Source organism: Cornus florida, unplaced genomic scaffold, assembly GCF_030987335.1.
Source record: "Cornus florida cultivar Cherokee Brave unplaced genomic scaffold, ASM3098733v1 CherokeeBrave_3.0.0_Hap2_Chr11, whole genome shotgun sequence".
Lineage (NCBI taxonomy): Eukaryota > Viridiplantae > Streptophyta > Magnoliopsida > Cornales > Cornaceae > Cornus > Cornus florida.
Genome location: NW_026775581.1, coordinates 133,599,607 through 133,619,726, shown reverse-complemented (window position 1 = coordinate 133,619,726; position 20,120 = coordinate 133,599,607). Strand labels below are relative to the sequence as shown.

The window sequence follows — 20,120 nt, the reverse complement described above, 5'->3', positions numbered from 1 at the left end:
CCCAAACCAAGGACCCAAAATTTCATAAAGGAACAAGACACATTCAGAGGAAACATCATGTGGTTCGTGATATAGTAAAGCGAGGAGATATACTTGTGGCTAAGATTACATCGGAACATAACCTTGCTGATCCATTCACAAAGGCTTTACCGATCAAGATGTTTGATCGTCATATGGAGAACATGGGAGTTAGATGTGATTTGAATTGGCTATAAGTGCAAGTGGGAGCTGTTAGGATATGTGTGCCCTAGCATAGCAAATTCTAATTTTGGATTGTAAAAGTCATGGTTTCTTATTTGGATATTATTATTAAAGCATTATACAATTGGTGAATGGAATGTATTATTTTTCGATTCTTTATGGAATTGATGGTGTCTGCTTGATTACAAAATATATTTATATATGTATGTAATGGCAATTAATACTATGATATAAATTAGTAATCATAAATGGTTTAAAGTCGGTAATTATGGATGGACATTTAATTAGTTAAGACTTAAACCGAGTCCACGATAGATTGAGATATATTGCGAGAGCTGTTGTATGCAATTGCTCTCTATCACAGTCATGGCTTTTGACTCTCAAGTATGAGAGAAGTATAGACTCTTTTATTAATTAAAAATTACTTTGATTTGTTCGGCGGATACCTCGGGATCCTTAGATCGACACTTTGGGTAGTTATGTAATTAATAATTAGAGGTCTATATTCTCAATATTTGCATCAGTGCTATTTGTATTTATTTTGTTTTGATTATGGTTGATCACAAATTAAATTCGAAGGCCTTCGTACGTTTTAGACAAATGTTTTCTATATATATTTATTTAATAAATTATTATTATTTTTTGTCAAATAAATATTTTATTGTGATCGAGCCGAAAATAATCAAAGGTAACAAAATAGTTATATTAATTATGTTGTCGGATTGATGGCTTTAATTATCCGATAAATAATTAAGCATAGAGGGGTCAAAATGCAACATTGACTTAGAGGTTATTTACTATTTAATTGGAGTGCAATTAATTTCTTTTAGTGGAGTAGAAATTAATTTATGAATTAATTGAATTGGGTACATGGTTTAATGGACCGGACCAATTATTAATTTATAGGAGCCAAGAAAATAGTAAGCCCAAAAGGATTCTCACCAATAGCCCAAGTTGATATTGGAGTCATGTTAGGATTGAGAAAGTTGAATTAGAGATGGAGAATGATTTATTGTTACCTTATTCTTATTTTTATTTTGCCTATATATACATGAGTTCATGTATATTTTAGGGGGGACTTGGAGAACAAGAAAAAGGAATACACTTTCTCTCTCTAGATTTTAGGGTTTTGTTTTCTCTTCCAAATGAGGCTTCCACCAGCCTAGATTCCAAGGTCATTCATCAAGGCATATTGGTGATTCCTAAAGAGAAGATAATAATCGAACGGAAAGAGAAAGGATCTTACTAAAGGGATCTACAATAAGTGAGAACATTCACTTTAGAGGAAAGTTCAAAAGGTTTACTCAGACCTTTGATGTAAGTATTCAATTTGTTTATTGAATTATGCACCATCTTTTATTTATCTTTGCATAAAACTTGTCTCTGTGTGATGAATCAAGATCCGTGATTGCAAATCCCTCAAAAAGTTTTAAAAACTTGCACGTTTCCCAACATTCTCAATCTTCTTTCACTTCTGGGTTAATCTAATTAGTCTTTCCTGCAATGAAGAACACCAGCAGGACAATTCTATTTTTTAACAATCTAATGTTTCTCACTCCTCTGTACCTACTCTTCCTACTTATTACTTCACTCTTCCCCATTTTCTGCAACTCTTACATCCCTACTGAAGATATCACCATTGCCTGCGGCTCCTCTGACAACACCACCGCCCCAGACAGCCGGGAATGGGTGGCCGACATTGTTCCCAATTATCTGTCCCTTTTGGAACAAAAACACAACTCATCAATACCCTCTTCAGCAGAGAGACCATCTCCCCAAGCGAGCTTTGTTCCTTACTTGAAAGCACGCATATCTCTGTATGATTTCACTTACGTATTTTCGGTCACCGCCGGCCAAAAGTTCATACGCTTGCACTTCTACCCTTCTCAATACCAAAACTTCGACCCCTCCAATGCCGCCTTCTCCGTCAAAGCCAATCAATTTATTCTTCTCGACAACTTCAGTCCCTCTCCAACAGCTGCTTCTCTCGGCCCAGACTATCTATTTAAAGAATTCTGCATAATCATAGAAGAACAAGATCAAACATTGAACCTCACCTTCTCTCCTTCTTCAACTTCATTCGATGCACACGCTTTCATCAATGGAATTGAAATTGTCTCCATGCCTACCAATCTTTATAACACCTCGGTCGGGGCACCAGATGATATTATAATAATCGGTCGTTAAAAAAACATTGCTCTTGAGACCGTACACCGATTAAATGTGGGTGGATCAGATATTTCACCCGCGGAGGACACGGGTATGTTCCGACCCAACAAAAAAGGACAAAATGGATTGCTCATTTCTACCGCCTGATTTTTGTCGTGGCTTTATTTTTTCTGAAAGCAAAGGCGCGACTAATAACTTCGACAATGCTTTTATTGTTGGACGTGCAGGTTTTGGCGACGTGTATAAAGGGCATATAAACGGTGCGGCTGTAACGACCCTAACTGATGTCAAATTTTTTAAAAAAATTTGACATGACCTTCGCTAAAAATCATCCTACAATAACCTGTTTAAAAGCATTTTTTTTTTTTTTTACCTATCCTAATAAATTCCATGGTGGTACAACCACATACTATATCATCCAAGTATCATAATTACAGTCCCAAAATACAAAATTAAGATCAAATGTCTATACTTTACAAGCCCATTGGTATAATTATAATATTCAAAGTTCATAAGTCATCGTACAAAATACATTATGCTTAGTCTTACAAAAATAGAGTGACCTAAGTACAAAAAATAACAAAATAAGTTCCTAATCCATACTAAGTCTGTGGTAGAATGTCATCCGCCACTTCTTTCCCGTTTCCTGTAAAAAAAAATGTTAAATAAATGGGGTGAGCAAAATTGCTCAGTAGGTGGTGCTTAAGACTCGCCTCTTGTATCCCCGTTAACCCAAATAAAGAATAGAACAATAGGAGTCAAGGTCATACTCTGTCGGGAAAATACATCATATCCAAATTCAGCATTAGCAACATAGTGCAATAAAATGCAAAGCATGCCAATGTCGCTCCCCGTTTTCAAAACCATCCATCTGTCACTTTTCAAACTGTTAATGTAACCCCCTTTGGTACCCCCTCAGCACCGAGAGAAGGATTAGCTACTGTCCCTGACCATTGGTAACTCCGCAACGTCATTATGGGGCCCAGATAGTTAAACCACGCTAGAGCTATCTCCCTAATTCCCTCTAAGTTACATTAACCTACCGGCCCTTTGATGACTCCGCGGCGACCGGGTTTTCTCAAAACTCTTTTTATCCAAAGCTTATTTCCCGAAATCCCCTTTCTCATTTTCAAACCTTTTTCCCCATTTTCATGCCCAATGACATGCATGAACAATACATACTACTCAATGCCATGATAAATTGGAGATTCATATACTACACAATTTAGCATGCTTCCCTTTCGCAAAATTTCTAGTAAATTACTAACATCATGGGCATAAGAAATCAACATATGGACATGTATTCCACATAGTAAGTTTTTGACAAGTTATCAAGTACACAAGCATGTAAAATTGGCATTTAAGCATGCTTTTTCACACAAAAGCCACTTATACACATAATCATGTACTCCATATACAACAATCAAATCATTTTAGAGGTAATCAACTCCAATAAGCATGTTAAGCTATAAGAATTTCAAGGATTAGAAGCCCTTACCTCTTAATTTGCGAAAACCCCCAAAATAGGTCTCTAAATTCGAAGTCCCTAGGAAGACCAAAAACTGAAATTGCTTGTATGAGCACGTAGAGCTCGTCGCGGGCTTCATTTTGCCTCAAACGACACCTTAATCCACCAAGAAATGAGAGAGGAATCTTGCTTCAAAGATTTGTTTCCAAAGAAAATAAAAGAAAAAAATAAAATAAAATAAAGAGAGAATTGAGAGAAAAATGAGTTACGGGAGAGAGAAAGCTTGTGAGGAAAAATGGGTGGTCTCTAGACCACTTAAGGCTTAGTGGTGGGTCCCACAAATTTTGAATTTCTTTTCTCTTTTTCTTTATTCTTCCATTTTACATCACACAACATGTAAATGCACCTTATCCAAATATAGTTCATGCAAATTAAAATGCACAAAATGCAATTGGACCCAACCATAATCCCGAACACAAAACGTGAAAAAAACGAAATGCACTTGCATCAATGAAATTCCGAAAAAAAATGAAAATGGTGAAAATCGGAACCGTCACAATCTACCATCCTTAAAGAGATTTCGTTCTCGAAATCTACCCTCCTTAAGAAGAAAGTCCACAGCCACAACTTTCTAAGAATACCTCACAGATTCCCGAGATTATGAACCCACCGACTTAACTGCCTTTGACATTGGATGCCACCAATACCGCCACAAAAACCAATGTGGTCACCCAATTCCCACCACGTTATAATACAAGACCAACTAGACCATACATCTGACTCATAATGGACATCGATCCACTCAACACTGCCACGAAAGGCTCTAAGCCCAAAAGAAAAATGGTCACCAAATCACCAATTAAGACGACATCCAACCACAACTCATCCTCTAAAGAACACACACCAAACAACAAACAAGGAATCCCGTCCATCTCTCAATCCATCTCAATTCTAGTTTATACGTCCCTGACAAACCAAACACTTACTATCCAAGAAGTAGCTATACCACCACATAACCGTACCAACAAATACTAATCATACTTATACAACAATCATTACACTTAACAACTTCAACATGATCAAACAATGAGTCCTCCAATAACCACATAAACATTTATCACCAAATCAATAAGCATACTATCCTGCACCCAAGGCATAATATCTCGAAACAAGATCTTTAATAATCAATGATCGTACCACAATCCTTTTATCGGACACTTGGTCCATCCTGACACACCTCGTCACCCGAGACAACTTTCTGGATCCACACCGACACATTAACATAACACCCAAAATCATACTCTCACTATTTATGACAACTCGAAACAATTATTGACCTTTGACCCGATATCGTGTTAAAGAAGAATTGATTCAGGTGAAATGGTTGGCCAGGCTATTCCCATCCTCAATCCAACCTCAACACAGACATCGTTCCTGTCCTCAGGTCCAAACTTCGAACACAGTCTTACACAGTCCACAAAACAACAATAATATCCACTCAATATCCATCCATTGTTACACATAACCTCAATAACTATACAATCATATACCTATCCTCAGAATCCCAATCATAACACAATCACATAACCATAATAAACACGACAATGCGGCACCAATGTCCCAATCATTAACTAACATCAAAGCTCTCAAATTTTCTCATAATACTCATACCGGGTAAACAATTCCATAATATCATCCAATCCAATTATGACCTCGTCAAAATATACAATGCAACTATCTCATACCTAAGGTCTAAAACCCAAGATCAATCATTCCTATTATCCCCAATGGAATTCCATAATCCCTCTCTAAATGCATAACATTCAACAATACCAACACCTGTCCTCAAGACATCGCTAGAATCAATCACTTATAAAAACATCTGAATACATGAGTCACATCACATCACCTATTCATCCTCAACCTTTCATTCACGATAATATCCTTACCGCCATCGCAACCAACAAACATTAGAAACACAATCCCCATTCGATAACCTGTGCCTCATATCCTACCAGTCAAAACCATTCTTCAAAAAAAACACCACAAAACTAAAGGCTATACCTCCCTCCGTGGAAGTAAGTTGACCACTTCAATCAGAACCTCAATCAACGAACTCTAACAGCGCAACACCCACTCACAAATCCGTCCATCCACGGACGCGCACAACTCCTAGACAGAGACAAGACCCACAACAACGACGTCCTTGCCAAGACTAGAACAAACGGAAGGGTAACAAACCCCGCTCTCACAAGAGACTGACGACTCGCGCTCAAATGCACCCGACAACCTGTTACACGCTACTTATCGTTCGTCCAACCATGGACACTCAATCTCACCTGAAACGAAAAGAACTCTTTACACACAAGAAGAAAACCAACTGGAAACGCATACGGAACTACGAACACAATCTAGGTGACCTCTCCACAAATAAACCGTCACACTCTATCAACACAAAAACCTCGCACACACTTCTCCGTAACATTATGCTAACCCAACTAATCAGATAAAAGCATTGACACCCTTAACATACTGACACTAGGAACCATCACTGTACGTTGGACACCGCATCCCATCCTACCCGATAATCACCAAATGAAAAACTCTATGAAATACTATGACATAAAATCACTTGTTCCAACTCTACCCTTTGAAGTCTACACTGCCTCAATCACTATACGCGCAAGACCCGTGATCTCAGTCACAATAACCCACTGACTCTTCAAAAGAAAAAGGTGCCTATAGGGCAATACCGCTCTCACTAGTTCAAGAGACGAAACTGTTCCCAATCATTTCAACTGACACACAAACCCATCACCTATCTAACAGCACACCATAAATAATTCACAATCCCTAATACATCCCCGGATCATACCTGAAACCATCCTGCTCATCAATGTCGAACCTCATGTCATAACACATTCGCTGCCATTCATTTAAGTCAACGGTTCAAGCTTATCACCCCATCACACCATTAAGCCATTACCATGCAATTCTTCTTTCAATATCCTTAACGTAACGTCATCACAACAATAAAATAAGCACACTCTCAATACTTCCTACAACGACCACTATTTACCACTTGAAAAGAACATCCATACGACAATGCCATGCCGACAAATCCTTAAAATAAAAATGAGCATAAAAATCTAAAATGCTCAACACCCAACTGTCTCCTCAAAACCATCAATAATGCGATCAATCACCACTGTCTTCTTGAATACTGGGATTACCCCTAAACTAACTTACTCTATAATACAAGAACCTTAAACACTAATACCCCTATGATCATCCTTCCTAAAACAACTGCACAACTCCAATTCCATAAAACAACAAGCCTCTACTAACCAACCGCTCATTCAAAAATGATACCAACCCGACGTGAAAACACACATCACTCATGACACACGACACCATAGTCAACAACCTGCAACAAGAAAATGAATCATACGTGCCACGTTACAGAAACAGTCCCTAAGAGGAAAACAAACACTACACTAAATGGTCAATCACATAAACTGAAGTAGACGACAACTACAAAACAATAGTCTCTAATTGGTATCTAACTAGACACTCAGGTTATACTTACAACCATGACTACCATCCAACACAATGGAATGTTCACATCTATTTCAACTGAGTTTTGTGCCCGTAGCTCGCTCAGTGTGGTAGCCTTCTGGTGCCACCTGCACACGCTCACACACACCCACCCACAAGGCCACAAAACAAATAAATCAAATAGAATAGGCTACCAAGCCCAAGAGGTCACTCCTCGCCCTGACTCAACACAATTTGTGACCAACGCTCTATGATCACCAAACAACATCACACTTAGTTTCTGCCTTCCTCACTGGAAATCAAAACAAAAGGTGCAACCTACTCATCTCGTCACTAACTTAAAGTCAACCTCAACTCTTACTCCCAAAACGGCAGTCTAAGAGACAAACTCTCTACTTTAACATCAGTGGATTTCTAAATAAAAATCCAAATACAACCCTTACTTAACCCGTACAACACCTGAACCTTACAAGTCATACACTACACACCACCTCACATCCTATGACATCAAATCGACTTTGCGTACATGAAAGAATCCCATGACTCACACACCCTACTCTACTAATCCATCATCCCAAGAGTCCATTCGCTACACCGAGGAAACATAACACAAACCCTTGCCCGTGCAAGAAAATGAGGACTTCCGTCCCAGAAGACACCTAAGATAAAACCCTCTCACCGCTACTAGTCTCTAGGAAGAAGACCCCCAATGGAACGATGCGTTCAGATAAAACCAAATTCAAAAGATCGTGTTATTCTCGTCACCCTTGCTCACAATGCTGACACCTTTTCGTCGTAAAGGATAACTCGCAAAGCTAATACAACATAAGAACGTGCTTGCTAAACAATTACACACTAAAAACATAACACCTACCCGTGGATCACTTAATTTAGTGATACACACATATAACATATAAGCATGTGATCACGTAAGCAAATTTACACGTAGGCAATTAAACAGGTAAGCAAGTAAACAAGTAAGCATGCTGCTCAAACATTTAAACACTTTAACATGTAGGCAAGTAAATGATTTAGCATGCTTCTTCAAATATCTAAACACGTAACAAATAATCTCACACGCAATGCAAATAACTTCCCAGGCAATCCTACATAGGCCTCTACCCGTCGTCCTAAGGTTTTCGAACCATCGCTCTGATACCATTTTTGTAACAACCCTAACTGATGCCAAATTTTTAAAAAAATTTTGGCATGACCTCTGCTAAAAATCGTCCTACAACAACCTGTTTAAAAGCAATTTTTTTTTTTAACCTGTCCCAACACAATAAACATTTAATACATTCCATGGTGGTACAACCACATAGTATATCATCCAAGTATCATAATTACAGTCCCAAAATACAAAATTAAGATCAAATGTCTATGCTTTACAAGCCCATTGGTATAATTATAATAGTCAAAGTCCATAAGTCATCGTACAAAATACATTATGCTTAGTCTTACAAAAATAGAGTGACCTAATTACAAAAAATAACAAAATAAGTTCCTAATCCATACTAAGTCTGTGGTAGAATGTCATCCGCCACTTCTTTCCCGTTTCCTATAAAAAAATGTTAAATAAATGGGGTGAGCAAAATTGCTCAGTAGGTGGTGCTTAAGACTCGCCTCTTGTATCCCCATGAACCCAAATAAAGAATAGAACAATAGGAGCCAGGGTCATACTCTGTCGGTAAAATACAACATCATATCCAAATTCAGCATTAGCAACATAGTGCAATAAAATGCAATGCATGCCAATGTCGCTCCCCATTTTCAAAACCATCCATCTGTCACTTTTTCAAACTGTTAATGTAACCCCCTTTGGTACCCCCTCAGTGCCGAGAGAAGGATTGACTACTGTCCCTGACCGTTGGTAACTCCGCAGCGTCATTATAGGGCCCAGATAGCTCAACCACGCTAGGGCAATCTCCCTAGTTCCCTCTAAGTTACATTAACCTACCGACCCTTTGGTGACTCCGCGGCGACCGAGTTTTCTCAAAACTCTTTTTATCCAAAGCTTATTTCCCGAAATCTCCTTTCTTATTTTCAAACCTTTTTCCCTGTTTTCATACCCAATGATATGCATGAACAATACATACTACTCAATGCCATGATAAATTGGAGATTCATATACTATACAATTTAGCATGCTTCCCTTTAGCAAAATTTCTAGTAAATTACTAACATCATGGGCATAAGAAATCAACATATAGACATGTATTCCACATAATAAGTTTTTGACAAGTTATCAAGCACACAAGCATGTAAAATTGGCATTTAAGCATGTTTTTTTACACAAAAGCCACTTATACACATAATCATGTACTCCATATACAACAATCAAATCATTTTAGAAGTAATCAACACCAATAAGCATGTTAAACTACAATTAACAGAGGATAATTCACTAGGGAACAAAAATTTCAAGGATTAGAAACCCTTACCTCTTAATTTACGAAAACTCTCAAAATGGGTCTCTAAATTCGAAGTCCCTAAGAAGACCAAAAATTAAAATTGCTTGTATGAGCGCGTAGAGCTCGTCGCGGGCTTCATTTTGCCTCAAACGGCACCTTAATCCACCAAGAAATGAGAGAGGAATCTTGCTTCAAAGATTTGTTTCCAAAGAAAAGAAAAGAAATAAATAAATAAATAAATAAAGAGAGAATTGAGAGAGGAAGGAGTTATGGGAGAGAGAAAGCTTGTGAGGAAAAATGGGTGGTCTCTAGACCACTTAAGGCTTAGTGGTGGGTCCCACAAATTTTGAATTTCTTTTCTCTTTTTCTTTATTCTTCCATTTTACATCACACAACATGTAAATGCACCTTATTCAAATACCATATAGTTCATGCAAATTAAAATGCACAAAATGCAATTGGACCCAACCACAATCCCGAACACAAAACATGAAAAGACCAAAATACACTTGCATCAATGAAATTCCGAAAAAGAATGAAAATGGTGAATAGCGGAACCGCCACAGGGGCCACCCAGGTTGTGATCAAACGGTTACAACAAGGGTCCCAACAAGGGGCTCACGTCTCCACCTCGTGTCTCTGATTGTCTATTGCAACAAGAAACGTGAGATGATCCGTGTTTATGATTACATGTCTCATGTAACTCTCAGTGATCATCTCTACGGCACTCACAATCCTCAGCTCCTGTGGAAACAACGGCTCCAAATCTACCTCAGCGCCGTGCGTGGGTTGCATTACCTCCATGCAAGTGCGAAGCACAGGGTCATTCACCGCGACGTGAAGACCACCAATATTTTGTTGGATGATAAATGGGTCGCCAAGGTTTCGGATTTTGGATTATCCAAAATAAACCCCAGTGACGTCTCCAATGCCCACATTAGCACCATAGTGAAGGGCAACTTCGGGTATTTGGATCCAGAATATTATAAACGTCAGTAATTGACAGAGAAATCTGACGTGTACTCTTTCGGCGTGGTTTGTTTGAGGTATTGTTTACAAGGCCGCCACTGAATAGGGCGCTGGAAATAGATCAAGTGAGCTTAGCGATGTGGGCCCGCAAATGTTATCAAAACGGTAATCTTGATCAGATCATTGATCTGCATCTGATCGGGAAAATTGAGCCAGAGTGTTTGAAGAAATTCACAGAGATAGGGTGAGATGTTTGGATGATGAGGGAATCAAACGGCCATCAATGAATGAAGTAGTGTGGACCCTGGAGTTTGCGTTGCAGCTACAAGTGAGTGAAGATGAGGGAATCAAAATTGATGGAGCTGGCGTAGGATTTAAGGAAAGAGATCTCAGCCGTCAGATTGGGCTAGTTGGTGATGATGATGGACACATGTCAAGTAGTGGGGTGATGACTACTGGGACGAGTTTTATAACTGATGTGTTCTCTGAGATCAAGAACCTTGGCGAGCGCTGAATTATGGTCAAGGATGGAAATTATTAGATTGTTCGGATTATATGGTATAGATCAATTACAAGTTGTTTCGTAATTAAATATGTGTTGTTTTATTTAATTTTTGTTTACATAATAGTTTGTGATTAATTGCGATCAAATAATATTGAACCATCTTTTAATTTCTCCATAATCGTCTACACATGAGCATTTCGGTGAAGCATATAGCTTATAGGGTCCAATTCTCATAACTTGTGATAATCATTTGAATTACTAAGTAATGTGCTAAACTACAGTAAGGTACATAATAACAGTAGTACTCCAAGTTATCCTAAAAGAGGGATAAATTGTTTAAACCTAATGGTATGATTATGTATCTTGCTTACCAAGTCAAAATGATAAGTAAGGTTGTCGATTTATAATTATATGGGACTTTGAATTAATATAATTTTTTCAACAGGTATAATGGTCTGATAATGTGTTGAGACTATTTTGACTTACAGTTTGTACATCTCATAAAATGCTTTAAAAATTATATTATATTTGCCAAAATTTTAAATGGGATCGGTTTTAAGACCACTAATATTTTAGTTGCTGTTGAAGATGGATTCTGCGCAACCCGGATCTGATCTGACTTTCTGAATAAAGAGAAGAAAAAGTGATCCTACAGACACCGGTGTGTTACCAGTGGAGTAGGCTCCGACGAACAAGTCAGTGTGAATGATAATCTCTCTGGAGAAATCGAGATATTGAGTTAGGGTTTTTTGCCTACCTCCAAACGTCGATTAGCCCTCCCTATTTATAGGACTTGGGTCAGGATGTTACGTAGCGTCCACGTCGTCCTTAATCCTTATCATAATCTGTTGGCCTAATCATTATCGTATTCTGCAATTCTTATCGTAATCTGTAACCCTTATCTTAGTCGTAGTCCTTATCTTAGTCTGTAGAGCCTATCTCAATCTTATGAGATAGCGCGTTACTTTAACGATCTTCCCCTATCCACGGGTAATTAAATTATAATCATCAGTTGCCCCCCATTTCGGAGGATTGCTTGTCAAACCACCGGAACGTTAATTCCCAAATATGACATAATAACAAATAGCTGGAATTGTAGAACCGTTCACCCTGTACTTCTAAAATAAGTTGGTTTGATTATGAAATAATAGAGCCTTATCCATTAACTTGACTTAGATTGCCACTTCGCGGAACCGTTCACCCTGTCCTTCTAGCGCCACAACTGATGATTATAATTTAATTACCCGTGGATAGGGGAAGATCGTTAAAGTAACGCGCTATCTCATAAGATTGAGATAGGCTCTACAGACTAAGATAAAGACTACGACTAAGATAAGGGTTACATATTACGATAAGAATTGCAGAATACGATAAGGATTAGGCCAACAGATTATGATAAGGATTAAGGACGACGTGGACGCTACGTAACATCCTGACCCAAGTCCTATAAATAGGGAGGGCTAATCGACGTTTGGAGGTAGGCAAAAAACCCTAACTCAATATCTCGATTTCTCCAGAGAGATTATCATTCACACTGATTTGTTCGTCGGAACCTACTCCACAGGTAACACACCGGTGTTTGTAGGATCACTTTTTCTTCTCTTTATTCAGTAAGTCAGATCAGATCCGGGTTGCGCAGAATCCATCTTCAACAGTTGGCGCCGTCTGTGGGAACTTATTTTTGTTCTCTAAACAAAGCATGGTTCTATTGCGATCTGGTCTGGCTGCTGGCGAGGGCGAAGGGTTGCAGGCTTCTGATGCAGGGACTTCAACGGGGCAACCCCCCGTCGTCCCAAATAATCAGGAACGCGTCGCAGCGTTGGAACAACTGGTGAACCAGTTAGTCCAGCAAAATGGGATGATTCTGCAACGCTTAGCCACCCCCAACGAGGAGAGAAACAGTGAAGTACCCAACGATGACTCCCATAGGGTTAACAACGATGTTGAGCTTAGTCAAATAGGGGGTCAACAAATGAGCCATCACCATCGGTCCCCTGAACGGAATACCACCAGGCTCCGTGGAGATACTTCTAGTTATGTTAGAGACAAGGCTGAGGACGCCACTCAGTTCGATCTAGAGTTGCAGGATCTGAAAGCCAAGGTTGACGATGTCATGCAAGCGATGAAAGGGAAGGGCCAGGCTGCAGTGAACGATATGGTACAAAAGACTAACCTAGCTTTTAGCCCAGCTGTTATGAGTTGTCCTCTACCTAGCAAATTCAAGATGCCAACTCTTGAGAGCTTCGATGGGACGCGGGATCCTCTCGACCATTTGGAGACCTACAAAGCTCTTATGTATTTGCAAGCCGTTCCGGACGAGATTATGTGCAGGGTTTTCCCTACCACACTCAAAGGTTGGGCTCGTCTCTGGTTCAATAAATTAAAGCCAGGCTCCATTGAAAACTTTGAAGAGTTGAGCAAACAATTCATAGGACACTTCATCGCTGGGCAGAAGCACAGGAGACCAGCAACACATTTACTTAATGTGAAGCAGCAGAAGGGAGAGTCCCTTCGTGATTACATAAATCGTTTTAACACTGAAATGCTGCAAGTTGAAGAGGTGGACGACAAGGTTGCCCTCACAGTCTTTATGGGAGGACTACAGACTTCTAAGTTCCTATTTTCCTTATCAAAGGAAGCCCCTACAAGCATGACAGAGTTGATGGTTAGAGCGCGGAAGCACATGAAGGCTGACGATGCTATGAATGCACGAAAAAACAAAGATGGTGAAGATAAGAGGTCGGATAAGAAGAGACCAGCACCTAGCACTAGGGAGGAAAGGGAATTGAAGTACAAGAAATTCTCAAACAACCAGGCTGACAGATCGTTTCGCCGCCCAGCGAGCCCAGGCAGGTATAATAACTATACCCCCCTAAATACATCTGTAGAGCAAGTCTTTCTGCAGATTCAAGATGACGCATCATTGAAATGGCCACCAAAGCTAAAAGCTGATCCAACAAAGAGGTCTCGAGATAAATACTGTAGGTTTCACTGAGACCATGGACATAACACAAAGGATTGTTTCGACCTCAAAAACCAGATTGAGAACCTTGTTCGTAAAGGTCATTTACGCAAATTCACAACTAGAAATGGAAAAGGAGGCTCCAACCCAGCCCGGGAGGGCCGAGATGATCCCCCTCCTCAACACCAACCAATGGGTGAGATCAAAGTTATATCAGGTGGCTTCGCTGGTGGTGGTGAGACGAGTTCAGCTCGGAGGGCTCATGCTAGGAGAATTCGGAGTTTTTCAGAGGTGAATGAAGTTGGAATGACAAGTCCTCCAACAAAATTACCTCGAGTTGAGGAGCCGGTCATAACCTTTTCTGAAGAAGATGACAAGGGAATTCACCAGCCCCATGATGACCCTCTGGTAGTTTCCATGGTCGTTGCTAATTTCACTGTTCGACGAATACTGATAGACAATGGTAGCTCGGCTGGCATACTATTTCTTAGGGCGTACGACAAATTGAAAATTGGCCGAGAGAAGCTCTGACCCATGAAGTCACCACTGGTGGGATTTTCAGGCGACAAAGTATATCCACTGGGGGCAGTTACCCTTCCAGTTACTGCAGGAGCCAATCCAAAGCAGGTCACTGTAATGGTGGACTTTGTAGTGGTGGACTGCCCATCATCATATAATTTTATCCTGGAGAGGACAACATTGAATGCCATGAAAGCAATCACGTCCACTTACCATCTCCTGATGCGTTTCCCAACTGAATATGGTATGGGAGAGCTAAGAGGGGACCAAACAATAGCTCGCGAATGTTATGTCGCCTCTCTCAGAAAACAAAATCACAAGAGGCATTTACGATTGAAGAGCTGGAAGGAAAAGATAGACTAGGCTTTCATAGAGCGGAACTTACAGAAGAGCTAGAAGAGGTCATCCTTGGTGATGGTGAACCTGAGGAAAAAGTGAGTATAGGGTCTTTACTCCCCCCAGGTATCAAAGATGAACTTACTCAATTCCTCAGGAAGAATCGAGACGTATTTGCATAAAAACATGCCGGGTATAGACCCCACTATCATGGAGCACCGCTTAAATGTAAATCCTGACTTTAAACCTGTCAGACAAAAGAGGAGGACTTTCGTTCCAGAAAGGAATCAGGCTATATCAGAAGAGGTGAAAAAGCTCTTAAAAGTCGACTTTATTCACGAGGTGTACTACCCCGACTGGCTGGAAAATGTGGTCTTAGTGAAGAAGGCAAATGGAAAGTGGAGGTTATGTGTGGATTTCACCGACCTTAACAAAGCTTGCCCGAATGACAGCTTTCCTCTCCCAAGAATCGATATGCTCGTTGAGGGAACGGCTGGACACGAACTATTAAGTTTCATGGATGCATATTTTGGATACAACCAGATATCTATGTACACCTCAGATAGAGAAAAAATGGCCTTCATCACTGATAGAGGTTTGTACTGTTACAAAGTAATGCCGTTTGGGCTCAAGAACGCTGGTGCAACATACCAAAGGCTAGTGAATGCAATGTTTAAGCATCAAATTGGTAGAAACATAGAGGTATATGTTGATGACATGTTGGTGAAAAGCTTAAAAGCTGAAGACCATTTGACTGACCTGCAGGAGACCTTCGAGGTACTTAGGAGGCATAAGATGAAACTCAACCCCAGCAAGTGTGCCTTTGGGGTTTCCTCAGGAAAGTTCTTAGGATATATGGTAAGCAGAAGAGGAATTGAGGCCAATCCAGAGAAGATCCGAGCAGTCATTGACATGAGATCGCCAAGATCAACCAAGGATCTACAATGACTAACAGGGAAGATTGCTGCCGTGAGTAGGCTAATCTCTTGGTCAACTAACAGGTGTCTACCTTTCTTTCGTGTGCTAAGGAAGGCGTTGGAATGGACCCCAGAGTGTAAGCAGGCGTTCAAAGAACTAAAGCAATACCTTAGTTCTCCCTCACTAGTGTCTCGAACCATACCGGGAGAGGAATTATACATATACTTTGCAGTCTCCACGACAGCTGTCAGTTCAGCTCTGATACGAGAAGAAGAAGGGGTCCAAAGGCCAGTATACTTCGTGAGCAGAACACTTAGGGGTACTGAGGAAAGATATCCAAGGATGGAACAGTTAGCCTTTACTTTAATTGTGTCCGCCAGGAAACTGAGACCATACTTTCAAGCGCATACGATAGTGGTCCTAACAGATCAACCCCTTCGACAGGTCCTACACAAGCCAGAAAGCTCTGGTCGACTGATGAAGTGGTCAGTAGAGTTAGAAAAGTTCGACATTCAGTATAAGCCAAGAACAGCAGTAAAGGCTCAGGTGTTGGCTAATTTCTTAGCTGAGTTTACCCCTCCAGAAGAGGAGAAACAACCCTAATTTTTGACAGAACCAGGTTTAAGTGAGCAGATGGGCCCAGAAGTAATCTGGGACTTGTTCGTGGATGGGTCATCTAATGTTCAAGTTAGCGGAGCCGGGCTTGTTCTTGTCTCCCCAGAGGGAGAAAGTATACAGTACGCACTTCGGTTTGGTTTCAAAGCAACCAACAATAAAGCAGAGTACGAAGCCTTGATAGCAGGATTAAAAGTGGCAAATGCCCTAGGGGTTGAGCAATTAAATATGTACACCAACTCTGAGCTGGTCGCTGGACAAGTTTAAGCGGAATATGAGGCACGAGACGAGAAGATGAAGAGTTACCTACAAAAGGTGAAGGAATTAAAGAATCACTTCCAAAGATTCTCAATTCATCAAATACCATGAGAAGAAAATGGGAAAGCAGACACTTTAGCCCGACTAGCTACTGTATTGAACCTGAGATCAATAAGAATATACCACTGGAATATTTGGAAGAACCATCTATATCTCAGGAGAGACAAATTGAAGTGCAACAAGCGATATTGAGTGTGGAATGGGCAGATCCTATCATCAGATATATCAAGGATGGGGTGCTACCAACAGACCGAGCAGAAGCTCGAAAGGTCAAGATGCGGGCAGCTAGGTATACGCTTATCAAAGGGGTGCTCTACAAGAGAAGCTTTTTCATGTTGTATTTACGATGCGTTTCTAGCGAGGAAGCTAACTACATTTTAAGGGAGATCCACCTAGGAGTTTGTGGAAACCATGCTGGGGGTAGGTCACTTGCTAACAAGGCCATCCGACTAGGATACTATTGGCCCACCATGCAGAAAGATGCACTTGACTTCATTAAAAAGTGCGACAAGTGTCAACGATTTGCCAACATCCCAAGACAACCATCAGAGAAGATGACTCCCATGTCAAGACCACACCTCTTTCCCCCTTAAAAGAATGAAGGGTCAGCTTCATCTTCTTCCCTCGTAAAAAGATGAGGGGTTAACTACTTCCCTTGTTAAAGGGTGAGCTGAGTGAAGCTCATATTAATCTACTTCCCCTGTTAAAGGGTGACCTAGGTGAAACTCGTATTAATCTACTTCCCTTGTTAAAGGGTGAGATGAGTGAAGCTCATAGTAATCTACTTCCCTCGTAAAAAGATGAGGGGTTAACTACTTCCCTTGTTAAAGGGTGAGCTGAGTGAAGCTCATAGTAATCTACTCCCCCTATTAAAGGGTGACCTGGGTGAAGCTCGTATTAATCTACTTCCCTTGTTAAAGAGTGAGATGAGTGAAGCTCATAGTAATCTACTTCCCTCGTAAAACGATGAGGGGTTAACTACTTCCCTTGTTAAAGAGTGAGCTAAGTGAAGCTCATAGTAATCTACTTCCCCTGTTAAAGGGTGACCTGGGTGAAGCTCGTATTAATCTACTTCCCTTGTTAAAGGGTGAGATGAGTGAAGCTCATAGTAATCTACTTCCCTCGTTAAAAAGTGAGCTGGGTGAAACTCATAGTAATCTACTTCCCCGATGAGTGAAACTCATAGTAATCTACTTCCCTCGTTAAAAGGTGAGCTGGGTGAAGCTCATAGTAATCTACTTCCCCTGTTAAAGGGTGAGCTGAGTGAAGCTCGTATTCATCTACTTACCTTATTACGAGCTACGTGAAACTCGTCTTAATCTACTTTCCTTATTAAAGGGCTGAGCCGACTAAAGATGTCAATAAAATCAAGTATAAAATAACGGTAACATGCCAACAGGGCAGCTTGCCAAATAATGGGAGCATGCCAACAGGGCAGCTTGCCAAATAAAGGCAGCATGCCAGCATAACAGCTTGCCAAATAAAGGCAGCATGTCAGCAGGGCAGCTTGCCAAATAACGGCAGCATCCTGGCAGGACAGTTTGCCAAATAACGACAGCATGCTAGCATAACAGCTTGCCAAATAAAGGCAGCATGCCAGCAGGGCAGCTTGCCAAATAAAAGCAGCATGCCTGCCAAATAAAGGCAGCATGCCAGCAGGGCAGCTTGCCAAATAACGACAGCATGCCAGCATGACAGCTTGCCAAATAAAGGCAGCATGTCAGCAGGGCAGCTTGCCAAATAACGACAGCATGCTGGCAGGGCAGCTTGCCAAATAACGGCAGCATGCTAGCATAACAGCTTGCCAAATAAAGGCAACATGCCAGCAGGGCAACCTGCCAAATAACGGCAGCATGCCAGCAGGACAGCTTGCCACGGCAGCATGGCATGGCAGCTTGCCATATAACGGTAAACTACCAGCATGGCAGCTTGCCACATATACGAGCTGCCAATGTGGCACTACGACAAATATACAAGCTTGCCAATATACGACAAATATACGAGCTTGCCACATATACGAGCTGCCAATGTGATACTATGACCCCCGACTGTATTCGCGAAATGACAATATAAGTCAGGCTAATGGACAAGGCTCTGCAATTCTAACTATATATTATTGTGTGATATTTTGGAATTAACGTTCCGGTGGTTTAACAAGCAATCCTCTGAAACGGGGGGTAACTGATGGATGTATAATTTAAATATCCATAATTAAGGGAAGATTGCTAAATTAACGCACTATTAAGATAGGCTCTGCAGATTACGATAAGGATTACAGATTGAGATAGGCTTTACAGATTACGATAAGGATTAAAGATTGTGATAAGGATTAAAGATTACGATGAGGATTAAGTCTATAGATTATAATAAGGTAATTCTACGTGACATCTTAACCTAAGCCCTATAAAAAAGGCGGGGTAATCAACGTTTGGAGGTACGCAAAAAACCCTAACTCAAGTTCTTGATTTCTCTTAAGAAATTAGTTCGCACACTGACTTATTCGTCGGAGCCTACTCCACCGGTAACACACCGGTGCTTGTAGGATCACCTTTTCTTCTCTCTGTCCAGGAAGTTAGATCAGATCCGGGTTGCGCAGAATCCATCATCAACAGTTGTCTATGACCATGATTTACTATTGAGAAAGTCTACAGAGGAGAGTGTTTTAAACTATTAATTCATTTATTTTGATAATTTTATGTTTCTTAAATAAAATAAATTGTCACTCAACTTTTTTGAAGTATATTGCAATCCATATGTCCTTTTTATAAACTTGCAGTACATAGATGACAGAACAAGTGCGAGATTGTTGAATTTTTTAAATATAAATAATAAAAATTAATTTTGTGGTTCTATGCGATACGTTTTTTAAAATTTGATTACAATGTTATTATTGATATTTAATGGATTGGGTTGCATTTTTTAATTTTGTAGTCTATATCAAAGTATAGATTTATACATTTGGATTGTGATTTTCTAACTTTACTTGATGGTACTTAATCCTGACAGTTCATATATAAATTTTCATAATGAAAAGAAAGACTTAAATATATTTGTTTATAAAGAAATTGTTCAAATGTATTCTAATGATTTAATCTTCAATCAATACTGCCGTCAAATTATCCTCTTTAATTAGTAGAGTGTTCTTGATTTCTATATATTGAGCATTTGATT

The 20,120-nt window shown here is 40.1% G+C and overlaps 1 protein-coding gene and 1 pseudogene across 1 annotated transcript; both read left to right on the top strand.

The window, feature by feature from the left end:
- The first annotated feature begins 2,491 nt into the window (after positions 1-2,491).
- LOC132282180 (receptor-like protein kinase FERONIA) lies at positions 2,492-11,290 on the top strand (annotated as a pseudogene).
- Positions 11,291-12,980: 1,690 nt separating this feature from the next.
- LOC132282179 (uncharacterized) lies at positions 12,981-14,774 on the top strand. Its single transcript, XM_059783799.1, has 2 exons — positions 12,981-14,262; positions 14,344-14,774. The coding sequence occupies exons 1-2, from the start codon at positions 12,981-12,983 to the stop codon at positions 14,772-14,774; spliced, it is 1,713 nt and encodes a 570-aa protein (XP_059639782.1).
- The last annotated feature ends 5,346 nt before the right edge of the window (positions 14,775-20,120 follow it).

Coding starts and splice junctions, on each gene's coding strand:
- LOC132282179 (XM_059783799.1), top strand. CDS start 12,981: ATGGTTCTATTGCGATCTGGTCTGGCTGCTGGCGAGGGCGAAGGGTTG. Junction 14,263..14,343: donor GAGGTCTCGAGATAAATACT/GTAGGTTTCACT, acceptor TTGTTCGTAAAG/GTCATTTACGCAAATTCACA.